General features: G+C 41.1%; 1 protein-coding gene across 2 annotated transcripts in view; it reads right to left on the reverse strand.

Annotated features, from left to right (window-relative positions):
- Window positions 1-2,070: 2,070 nt before the first annotated feature.
- The window catches only part of LOC118425717 (serine/threonine-protein kinase NLK-like), a 28,695-nt gene continuing 18,741 nt past the window's right edge, over window positions 2,071-12,024 (reverse strand). Inside the window, exons 5-11 of one of the 2 annotated variants that reach the window (XM_035834764.1) lie at window positions 11,701-11,786; window positions 10,448-10,657; window positions 9,071-9,259; window positions 8,133-8,331; window positions 7,277-7,370; window positions 6,215-6,251; window positions 2,071-4,446 (exon numbers count right to left, since the gene is read on the reverse strand). In XM_035834764.1, coding sequence (XP_035690657.1) covers window positions 6,236-6,251; window positions 7,277-7,370; window positions 8,133-8,331; window positions 9,071-9,259; window positions 10,448-10,657; window positions 11,701-11,786 — 794 coding nt within the window. In that variant the 3' untranslated portion in view covers window positions 2,071-4,446; window positions 6,215-6,235. The remainder of the gene's footprint in view (window positions 4,447-6,214; window positions 6,252-7,276; window positions 7,371-8,132; window positions 8,332-9,070; window positions 9,260-10,447; window positions 10,658-11,700; window positions 11,787-12,024) is intronic. The other variant, XM_035834763.1, reaches the window with a different exon arrangement.

Here is a 12,024-nt window from a genome sequence, read left to right on the forward strand (position 1 = left end):
CCCTTTCGTGTTCCGCTTAGTTCCAGTTCTTGAACAAGAAAACTACCAGAAGCTTCGCATCCTTCGTTTGTTTATGGACGGACATTTTCAGAGTTGTTCATGAACCTTTGAAAATTGGTTGCGTCATGTAGTCATGAGCACTACGTGAACGTTCTCATCGTCAAACGTCCGTTTTCCGTGCAACTGATCGTCACCACCAAAAGTGTTGTGTTGTCCACAATCATCTTTGAACGACGAATTTGACGTCTAAGGAACTGACTGCTGAACAACAGCTGAGGCCCGGCAGCATAGTATATGATATGATACTCATTAAATTCGCAGTTCTGACTTATAAAATCATGGCATCGAACCCGGCTTGGTGATACACAGACGTTTTCGACTAAAGACTGCAGGAGCGCTCTCTTCATGGCTGCGGGTTTTGGGCAACCTTCTTTTTTATGTTTATGAGAGTTAGACTCCTCTTGGAATAGTCTTTGAATGTCGTTTACCAGGATTTAAGGTAAACAGTATCTAAATACGATTCAATCTCTACTAAATAAATCAAAATTTGGACGTTTCGTCTGGACATTACGAGAGACGTTCATCGACCTTCTCCAGCGTCACTAGACGTCTATCATACTTCAGCGTTCTACTGACCCCCCCCCCCCCAAAAAAAAAGATTAATAGATGTCACTCGAAATGCCTAACAATAATCTTGTCCAGTTGTAGACATTGAATCGTTTTTAGATGTTCTTTTTCTAATGTAACGAAGTCCTTGGGGCAAAGTAAAAAAAAACACAAACATTACACACTGACTATAACGTCAGAAGAAATCCTCTGTAAGTTGTATATCTTCCTGAAGAGTATTGTCACACTGGAAGTCAAGGAAAATGGCATTCCTTAGTCATCCTTTATCTATGGTGAGATCATTGATCTACTGTGAGCATCTCTGCAAATTTATGGGACACATCTTTAGCCTCCGTCATAGACCTTCTATGACTATGTGCGCGGTCGAGGAGCGGTGATTTGCGATTTCCAAAATGGACCAGATCCTCTAAATCTAATGATCTCTAATGCATTACCTAGCAATGTAATCGCAAATCATCACCTTGCCAAAAATAAACGCCATCCGCATCTAGGACGGCTACGTTCTACGTTTAGCTATCCACGGTGGTTTTAACGTTGTAGGACAGAATAATGGACTGGGATATCCCCGAATGTGTCCCCTGGGCCATGGAAGCACCATATACTTCTCATCATCCGGGACATGTGTGCATCACGGTGAAGGTAGGATTGATGCTGCCATTAGTCCATTACTCAGGATCATGCAGGCAGAGCAAAAACTGGGTCAGTAGGATGTCGCTAGCATGGAATCCAGTCTTGGTCCCCTGCCGAAAGCTCGGTGACCAAAGTAAGCAAGGCTATATACCAGGCTCGATGACGCTGGTTTGGGAGGTTCTTGTCGGTCTTACTTCTTACGATGACTTATTTGCAAGCATGCATATCATACGGTAGCATATTAAAGAAAGTATCAAAAGATGCGGAGTGTAGCTGGCATCGGCTACGCTCCTTTGCCAGCTTTTGATATGTTCTCATGCTGTTTGCAGAATAGATGATGATCAGGCATCAATCTGATAATGAAATGGATGTACAATGTAGAAGTAGTAAAGGTTTTTCGAGCCCCAATAATACACGTTCTAATTTTGTTGCAGAGCAACAATGGCATAATCGTATGAAACAAGAAGAAAAATTGTCTCCAACTCTCGATCCCATGATATGCTTCGGCATTGTCCCATTGGGAAAGGCACAAATGTTCTCACTTCACTCTAGTGAAAATTAAATTTAGTACCCAGAGTTAGCAATTTTTACCAGGTATGGAATAACTTGGAGAATAATTTACTTAGGGAGTATGGATAGTGGAATTCTGCAAAAAGGGTGAACAATTGCCCAAGGGAGTATGCAGAGTAAATGCAAATAAAACCCTATGGCGGCAGACTCGCCTGGCAAATGTTTGTCACTGTATCCAGCGTAGTTGGGAAACTTCCTAGCGACTAGTCTCCTTTCAAGCAAAGAATGATACACACACCACAGTTGAGACACATTTAAAATTTTACTTCAATCTGTACAGTCCCCTGAACATTTACAAGCCTGATGCCAGCACTACATGGTCACAGCTACCTGGGTCTCAATGGCATCGCCCTGGCTGAGAATATTTATGACAAAGACAACTGCCACTAATGCCCTATCTGGACATGTCCACAATAAATAAATTAAGTCCACACACTTGCTACCCACCAGTTCGGTGGCTCAAGCATTTGTACAGCTACTGACCAAACACCATGATCATTGCAACTGACCACAGGTTGGCAGAAATTGGACATTTTTGTTCTTGCACTGATTTTCCTATACCAACAACTATCATCACCGATTGTATTCATTTTTTTCACAGGAAATATTTTCTGCTGATCTTTTCATTGATAGATCTACTGTACAAACATCAACTTGTTAGTGCTAAGGTTACATGAGACAGGTATCAAAAACAAGGTGGCAGCTCTAAAAAGACACAAACAGTGTGCCATTTCACAACTATGTGCTGCATTTATAAAATCTAACAAAGAAATAAAAGCATCAGCCTAGCTAAACACTATCACACTTCACGAGGAATTTACAGGTGTTTATGTGACAACTATAATGGTACTGTAACATCTACAACATGCTAGTAACACTGGTTCAATGCTAAGAGAGTAAAGTCTAAGAACATCCCTTCTCCTGCCTATTTGGATGTACATTTTAGTCCTATCTACATGGCAGAAGAACATCATCTCTACTGGGGCAGGATATTCCCATACCTTATTGCTTAAAAAGAAGCATAACTTTGTACAATATCTTTCACTGGCTGTTTCTTTGTGCAAGGTTGTTTGTAAGAGGGGAGGAACACATGCATAGTTTAGGGTTGGCAATAGGCATGGCTCTTCTCACAATCCAGATGGCTCTATGTTGCAGTCACATCAGATAACATGAAGAAATAGATTATGTGGAGTTCCCTATGTTTCCAGTAATTCATCTGATACCCCTGTGCATGACTGCTGTGCTCCAAAGTAGTGCATATGTCCAATATGAACACTCCACAAGAGCCATGTAAAATGGCAGCTTTCGTTGCCACCATTTTAGGAAGTGACATTTGAGTATGTCACGTTTATGTTGGTCTCAAAATACTGGCAACGTGTTGCACAACGTAACCCATCTCTTTTGATCATGTGAGCAGTCAAGTTCTCAGACTGTAGCGGCCATGTCAGGGGTATCAGATTACAACACCTTAGCAATAGGACAACCAAAGTGTTTAGTGGTCCATGTATACCTGCTCTCAGACATGCAAAGAACACTGAGCATTTGTTCTTGTACAAAGGCAAACCCATGAAGCACTAGTTCCTGTTTTTGTGTTCAAATGTACATTCTAGCATATAATACTCTGGTGCTTGAGAATTACAACTGACCTTGCTAATCAAGACTTTTGTACAATGTAACGTAGCTTTGACAACATTTTTTCTTCACAGTTCAGTTGTTTTGCAAAAGATGTGGGCTATTGTAGCATGATTACGACTCAGTTTGCACCATACCCTGCATTGGGAACTCACTCCCTCTAAAAATTGCCACCACAAGGTGCATTGATAAAAAAACTACCTCAAGGCTAACTTACAATAACTTACAAATGGGGCTGTACTTCCGACAGAATAACCCCAATGGCTGTTACAATACAGTCATGGTTTACATACAAACAGAAAAAAATCTGACTATCTCAATTTAAAGCACCATTTGAAATCGAGAAAACAAAGATGACATGTCAGCGCAACACAGTTTGCTGCAGACGTGTGCCTCCTGGCTCGTGTTTGAACGTTCCTAGCTGGTTTGTACACATCTCTGCACTGCAACATGTCGTCACTTCAGTTTGCCCACATCTGTCTGGTTTCTGGTCAATCTTCTTCAATCTTCAGCAAATATGGGAAATGTTTCATAAAGTCTTACTGCAAACGTACCCATGCCTGTAGCTAGATTCGGCAGTTGGGTCAAATCAGTCTAAAAAAGAGTATGATGGTCCTGATCTGAGAAAGAGGATACAGCCACCTTTCTGATAACTATCATCTCTTTCTCTCCTACCAATTTTACACAGGCACATGTCTGTGGCATTACAACAACATGGGAAAAGGGATATATACAATGCTTAGCAGGTAATAGTTCTAATACCTCATCTAAAATTTCTATTAAGTGACTTCCATAAAGGAGAGTTGATCATCATGGTTGATGTTTGGGCATGGTGGTTGGCACTGTGTTCCAATGGAAGCATGTGGGTAGGGGTGGGAGGGGGGCATGTGATGCTGGGCTGGACTGTTCCACATTGAGTGCAGGGGGATGCGTCACTCCCAGGCTACTGGTGATGGCGGAAGTTCTGCCGGCTGGGCAACTGAGGACCTGGATGGGCAACACAACATACTTCTTACTGGGACATCAACATAACTCAATCTATCAAAAATACTGCACAACATACATGTATTGGGTGCTGCAGGCTTGACATAAAAAAGATGAATGATTGGTTACACAGGAGTTTTGCTCATTTCTACTCTCTTCCCATGAACTGTGTTTTGAATTTGATTAATCTTACTGTCAGGGTTTCGGCAAGACAAAGAAATTGTGAGTTTCAAGGAAACTACATGTCACAAGTGTGGTACTGACTGAACAAACAAAAAGAATCAATAGTGATACCTTACTGCAATGGAGAAGCAGATCAAATGCACAGTATAGTCAAAAGTCCTGTATAGTCAACCTTACAAAGCAAAACAGCAACATTGACAAAGGTGAGACAGCTGATATGCAACATTGGCCTTATCATTTGTTTTAATGCACTTCCCAAAAACACCCAGCCTACTTCCACTGAAAACCTGACTTCAGAGGGACTTCAGAGAATGTATCATTCAGTACAAAATCACTCAGAGATGGTCATAACAAATTCACATTCTTGTACAACTCTTCACAAGATCTTTCTTTCATTTCACATTACGTTGTGAAATGATTCAGCTCACTTTGCAATGGAGTGTTTTATAAAAAAACCTGTTTCATCTTTGATTTGTCAACCTGGAACAGGTGAAAATCAGAACATGTGTGGATCTTATCCTTTAAAATGAACATTGTACAGAATTGTTCTTTTTGTGGCAGCAAGACAAGTACAATTAGGAGAGACTGTGCCTCCTGCAAAGGAAGGATCACGAGTCCATGCAGGCTTTCTGTGGTGTGAGTTAAATAGAGAACCTTGTTGGGTAGGGTATAGGAATGAGCAGCATTCTGATAATCTCCAAGCAGATGCATCAGTCAAGCTTGTTGGAGTACTAGTATTCGGCAGCTTTTTTTTTTACACATTTTTCTTCTTTCTACAGATTCCCAACTGTCAAATATGCTAAAAAAAAAGACAAACTGCTAAATCCATTAGGAGAATAATATCCTGAGATATTGTTATCTGAGCTGAAAATTGTGCCAAGGCCCAGTTGTCTAAATGGAAGACCACTGCTGCTAACCCAGAAGACAAGTCCCAACACTGAAGGGAGCTACGCCTACTTGCTATCATAGCTACTGAAAGTTTTGTACATTTCTACATTCTGCTTCTTTCTACTTGAAAACATATGGCCACTTGTGATAGTCAGTTAAGTTAAATGCTCTCTCAAGGTGGTTACAGTTGTCAAATCCTTGGGGCGAGGGAGGGGGGGCAACCTATCCATCCGGAGGAAATGTATGGCTTAGAAACAATAGCTACAAGATCATTACAATACAGAAGAACTGACAAAATATCACAGAGCGATGTAAAGTCCTGTCACCTTTTTTGCAACCGTCCATATTTTTTTACTGAAAAAGTAACTTTTTCATTTTTGCATGACAATTTTCGCAGGTGAAAAAATCTGAATGAAAATCTTCATTTTGGCAAGAATTACGACATAGACACAGACATGTCAAGTCCTGTCACCTTTTTGCAACCATCCATACTTTTTTCTTACTGTAAAAGTAAAAAGTTCTTCATTTTTACATAGCAATTTTCGCAGCTGAAAAAATCCGGAAGGAGCAATTTGGCAAGAAGTACGACATAGACACAGGGCAAACATGGAGGAACAATAAAGCAACCGATCACAGAACAGTTCCAGCCCAGGACTTTCACACATGGTGCTAGACAAGATAGAATGTTTCTACAACACACCGAAAATCTTGCCCGTGTTGATCATCTGGTCTTCAAGCTGCAACCAAACAAAATGTTTTGTCAACAACTTTTGAAAGAGTGGTGGGAAGAATGCTTCCTCCATTGAGGGCTACAGCTGTGGCGGTCTTTGCATTCAACTTAGGAGAAGCAAAATGAGGGAATGTTTGCGGCAAAGGGGGGGAGGGGGAGTTGGAAATTTTTTTCAAAGCAGGCAGACATCATGAAAACCAGGGTGTATTGCATCTGCAAAATATCAACGTTGGAGTTAAACACGAAAAAAAGCGATGGTAAAAAGCAAAATCTACCTGAAAAATATAAAATAGTCAACAATTGTTCATCCCTTTAGAATTAACTAATCAAGAACTTTTAGGTATTGCAATAGTACTTAACTTGAGATTTTGCAAAGTACTTAGAGCGATCATGGTTAACACACAAACAAGGTGACAGGACCCTAACATCACACCAGCTGTATTGGCCATTCAAAGAATTCCAACAAAGGACAGTGTCATTTGTTAAAACAACAAAAAAACTGGCTATAATCTTAAAAAAATAAACGTTTTTCTTATAACGCTGCTACAGAAATTTTTTTATGTAATTTCTTAATATACATAATGTATGTCAAGAGAGTGTATTTTTCGAGAAAAGGATGCCATGAAACCTTTTACAAAACCAAAGTTATATCCAGTCAGGTTGGTCAAGATTCTACTTCTCTAAGGTTCTTTTTAGCTTTATCATGTAGGCAATGCTGCCTTAGAAATTGTGTCGATGACTTTTGCTACAACGAAACTTGCTATAGGGGCTACACCATGATACTACTTCTCTTGCAGTGCTGCAGTACTGTGTTTACTTCCCAGGGGGATCTGATGTCTACTTCAGCTTCAACAGCCTCGTTTTCTTCTTTCTTTTGGTTGAAAATCGTTGTTTCTTCATTTTCCTATCACAGCACTCCTTTTTCTCAAGGCTGTTGCTATTTAACGGTCAGTATTTTTTAAGCATTAACCTACGCCTACAGAAGAGCATGTCATAAAGCTATAGGTTGCAGGCATCTAGTAAGGTACGTACGTGGCAAAACTCTTGAAGGCTGCTGATTGGGGGTTGATACACAGAGGCACCTTGTTTCCACGTTGTCGTTCACCTATGAACCTGTGCAGTTCCTCTGCAAATGACAAGGAAAAACAGGCATGTTAACTGACAGACCACAACAAACATCACTGCATGACAATTCACTTATCATAACACACAGGATTAATTTCTATGCTCCTTTTTGAGCTTCATCTATTTGGCAAGACTAGTTTGTTATATGCTGTTTCTTTTGGGTTTGAATTCTAAACAGACAATGAAACTTAAAGTGCTTTCAAAGGGCTTAAAACTTCACGTTCTTCGTATGTCACTAGGAGTCTCTACAAAGGCCTTAAAAGCTCTGGGTTTGTTAGCAATTATCATAGTAAATAAATCATGTCTATACCAGGACTGTCTCCAGCTTTAAGTCTTTGTCTGTCCCACTCATTGTTTGGGAGCCCATGTTGTTGATTTTCCTGGTTAAACATGTCATTTTTGTCTATTGGGACGGATATGGTAAAATTATATTCCGTCCCAACAACTTGAACATGCAAATTTTCGGAACAGAAGGATGGGTCCTGGAAAACAGCCCTGATTTAAACCCTCTATCCTATGGTCACTTGCACAACATTTGTCACCCAAACAAACGCTTTCACCTTCCTATTCAAGAAACAACTAATATATATTATTCTTTTAAACAACTTGATGAAGATTAGACATCCAGGGAATAGGATAGCAGTTACTCAAGCAACTGGATATGATTTTGAATTTTTCCAAAATCATGTCCAGTTGCTTGAGTAACTGCTTTTTTTAATTCTTTATAATGCCTGTTTCTGAGGGTTTTTTTTTTGCGTCTCACCTTTGACCATATGTACGGAGTGCAGGCTGTCCTCCCATGTGCAGTCAAACAGCTGGCGAGAGATAGGCTCGAAGTCTGAGGTATACTGGCGCCCCTGAGGGGTGTTATAGCAGCATTTGCACATGCATGTGTGGTAGCGCAGACGTCCCTCGTCCAGGTACGGGTGGGTCAGGGCGTCGGCACACGATATACGCTTGTCCTGGGAAGGAGGGAAATGCATTAATCTACTGGCTTTAATCCAATCTTGTAAAACTACATTCATTTGGTTTTTAATTTGGTCACTGCAGAAGGTAGCTTTTCAGTAGAACGGATTCTATCATGTGAATGAGGTTGTGTATGTTTTTACTCCAGGACTAGTATCTGTTTGTAGGCATCATTCTGGATCAGAGAATGGACTAAAAGGGGTGGGGATGCATATAGCAAGGTTTGGCTAAGCCTCCAAGGTTACACAAATATGATTCTAGAAATCATGTTGCAATATGCTTATACTTCAGCCAGCTTCTTTCTGCACAAAGGGAGTTTCTTTCTTGGGTGCGTGAAGAGAGTATTGTAACAAATCACTTGTGGAAAACTGACAGAATGCCCTCCATAAGAGTAATAATAAATGTGATCTACTATAATTTTTTTTTAGGTGTCTCCTTGTTTGTTATTTGTTTATCAAAATTCACCACTTGAGTGGAAGTGGTGAGGAACAGGCGATGGCACCTTTACTAGCCCTCGCCCAGACATAAAAATACAATGGATACAGATTAAGACTAATAAAAGACTCATTTTGAGTCTTTGTTCTCCAACTTACTGGGTTGAAGACCAGCATCCTACAGAGGAGGTGAGGTGCACAGCTTCGTGGGTGGCAGAATGCCCTCCATAAGAGTATGATAAATATGATTTATTATTAACTTTTGTAGGCATCATTTTGAGTCTTTCGTTCTCTAACTTACTGGGTTGAAGACCAGCATCCTACAGAGGAGGTGCACAGCTTCGTGGGTGGCCTGACTGGACAGGGTGTACAGGGAGGCCAGGGCCGGCGGCTTGTGGGCCTGCCGAAGCATGTGGGCCTTGGCTCCGTCACAAGCAGTCCTCATGTCTTCCAACGACGGAGTCCCCAGCAAGTCTGTGATCAGCTCCAGCTAAGGGAAGATGGCAGAAGTCAGGTATATTAGTATCCAGATTATGCCTTACATTCGCTCACTATCTAATGTTTGATTTTTGCTGCTGGGAACCGTGATGCAGGGGTAGGCAGCAGTCGGCTAGTCTTCACACCCCGTTTCCATGCGGCTCTGTCCAGTGGGTTTACCTTCCTATCATACATGTATTGTATTTCATGTGTTGTTACTAAAATGTTATTGTACTGTACGTTGTTGATGTTATTTTTATGTGAGGGAGGGCAACTTGTAAAGGTTGTTCAGACCTGTTTTGCCCTCCCCATCACTTTGTGATGAATTCCAATAGACAAATAAACAAAGTAAGTATTCCTTAAAGTGTCATTCTGGGTTATGTTTTCAGGAAGAATGTTTTACTGATGGCTCGCCCTTGCCCTAGCAACATCCAAAGGTCAGATGTCACACATAACATATGGCAGGGAAAACGTTCTCATCCAGAGTACTAGTAATTGGACTGGCAGTCTTAAAACTAGAGCAATTAGAAAATGTGTAACTTTGATGCAGGATGGCCCTTGAAGGGTGATGAACTAGATGAACAGTTGTTACTGACGACATTCCAATAATCCAACTTAGCCAAACCTGATTGCAATTTTGTTCATAAATCTTACAACCTAATATCCTAAGTCTGCATCACTCTGGCTTGTCCACCACATTGAGATTGGTTACTATGGTAACACTGTTACCATCACAGCAAGTCCACGCCTGCTGGATGGGACTCTGTGCTTGGAACAGGATGCATTGTCCCAGCAGCTTTGTTCAGAAATCTTACCACTTAATATCATAAATTTGCATCACTCTGGTATGTCTACAGTATTGTTATTGGGTTACTACGGTCTTTATGCTGTTACTATGACAGGAAGACCGCACCTGCTGGATGGGACTCTGTGCTTGGAACAGCATTGCTCAGAGCCTTCCAACTTCTAAATGTGAGAGATCTATCACATCACATTACGTCTACATATTATTATTTGTTGTTTTGGTTACACTATGACTATGACAGCAAGACCACACCTGCTGGATGGGACTCTGTGCTTGGAACAGCATTGCTCAGAGCCTTCCAACTTCTAAATGTGAGAGATCTATCACATCACATTACGTCTACATATTATTATTTGTTGTTTTGGTTACACTATTACCATGACAGCGAGACCGCACCTGCTGGATGGGACTCTGTGCTTGGAACAGGATGCGTCGTCCCAGCAGCTCGGCGAAGATGCACCCCACCGACCAAACATCGATGGACTGGCTGTAGTGTTTGGTCCCCATCAGGAGCTCGGGCGAGCGGTAGTACTGGGTCACGACCTCCTGCGTCATGTGCTTGTACTCGTCGGGCTCCTCCGTCCGCGCCAGCCCAAAGTCGCAAATCTGAAAATTGATATACAGAATACTGTAATTCCTGATTTTTTAATCATACTTTCATGTTCATGGTTTTTACTGGGATGCCTTATCATTATCGATAACAAATAAATCGTCAACTTTTTTTACACGCACCTGCCGCCAACATGAACATTCCAAGAACAAGTTTCTCAGAACGTGAAAGTTTGGTACCAAGAAGACAAAGTGAGTTACAGTAACATTCCAGGTGTAAAACACAGATATTGCTTACTTCCACAACCAAAAAATTACAACTTCTATTTTTTAACATTAGAATCCCTTACTTAAATCTGTAACTTCCAGACTGATCATTATCATCCTCCATGCATCAATTGATGAGACGTTTTACTCTTAAATAATTTCACTTGCTGAGGGGATGGGTAGTTCCTACAGTCCCAACCATCATCAACAGAGTTGCCATGTGCATGTAAAACTAAAACTCTTCCCTTTCAACCTTCCTGTTGCAGGCTACTGCAACCTAGTGAGGGTTAGCGTACAACCCCTTCTCGGGCCTCAAGTGTTCCCAACCGCATGTCACAGTCTCCGTTGGAAGAAGTTGATTGGTATATATCAATTAAGGAGCCCCCAAAGGCAGGTATTGAACAAAGGAAAAATAATTCAAAATTACACGGCAATCCACCAACCTGGCCATGATTGGTCTCAGTCAAGGAAAATGGGGTCAAGCAAATGATCAATAAAGTGACTTCCCCAAAAGCAGGCATGCATACTGTCTATCATGAAACTTGCGTAGTGATTTTATTTTCACGGTTTTTGTAGTGAAGTCACAACACCGCAAATATGCATTTGCAAAGCCAATGCATCATGCCTACACAGAATTGTTTTAACCGCAAATTAAAAGCACTGAAAAAATGTTCTGGTGGTCCCTTGCCCTTAGAGGATTTTTCCAATTGTCACAAGCAGTAACAATCCAGTCTATAGTGACCAGATTTTATCGGCCCCCTGGCCGTTGTTTAGCTGCAGACAGGGCAGGAACTCAAAGTAATAACACAGACAGTTTGGGAAAGTTTGATTACCTTAAGAATACAGTTACTGTTGACCAGCAGGTTCCCAGGCTTGATGTCCCTGTGTAAGATGCCTGCAGAGTGGAGGTACTTCAGACCTGGACAAAACAGTTTTAGTCAGTAAAGTGATACCTAACTGCGTTGATGTAGGTTAGACATCCAGGTAATAAGATACGCCAAAAATAGTTACTCAAGCAACTGGATATGGTTTTGAAACGGTCAGACGTTTCGGAAAGAATCCACTTTCCTTCGTCAGTGACACTGAAGTGATCTGCAAGAAACAGGTCTTTTATACTCTAACTATGAATGAAGACAATTTCAGATGTCCAATAGGAA

Source organism: Branchiostoma floridae, chromosome 11 (assembly GCF_000003815.2).
Source record: "Branchiostoma floridae strain S238N-H82 chromosome 11, Bfl_VNyyK, whole genome shotgun sequence".
In the NCBI taxonomy this organism is placed as follows: domain Eukaryota; kingdom Metazoa; phylum Chordata; class Leptocardii; order Amphioxiformes; family Branchiostomatidae; genus Branchiostoma; species Branchiostoma floridae.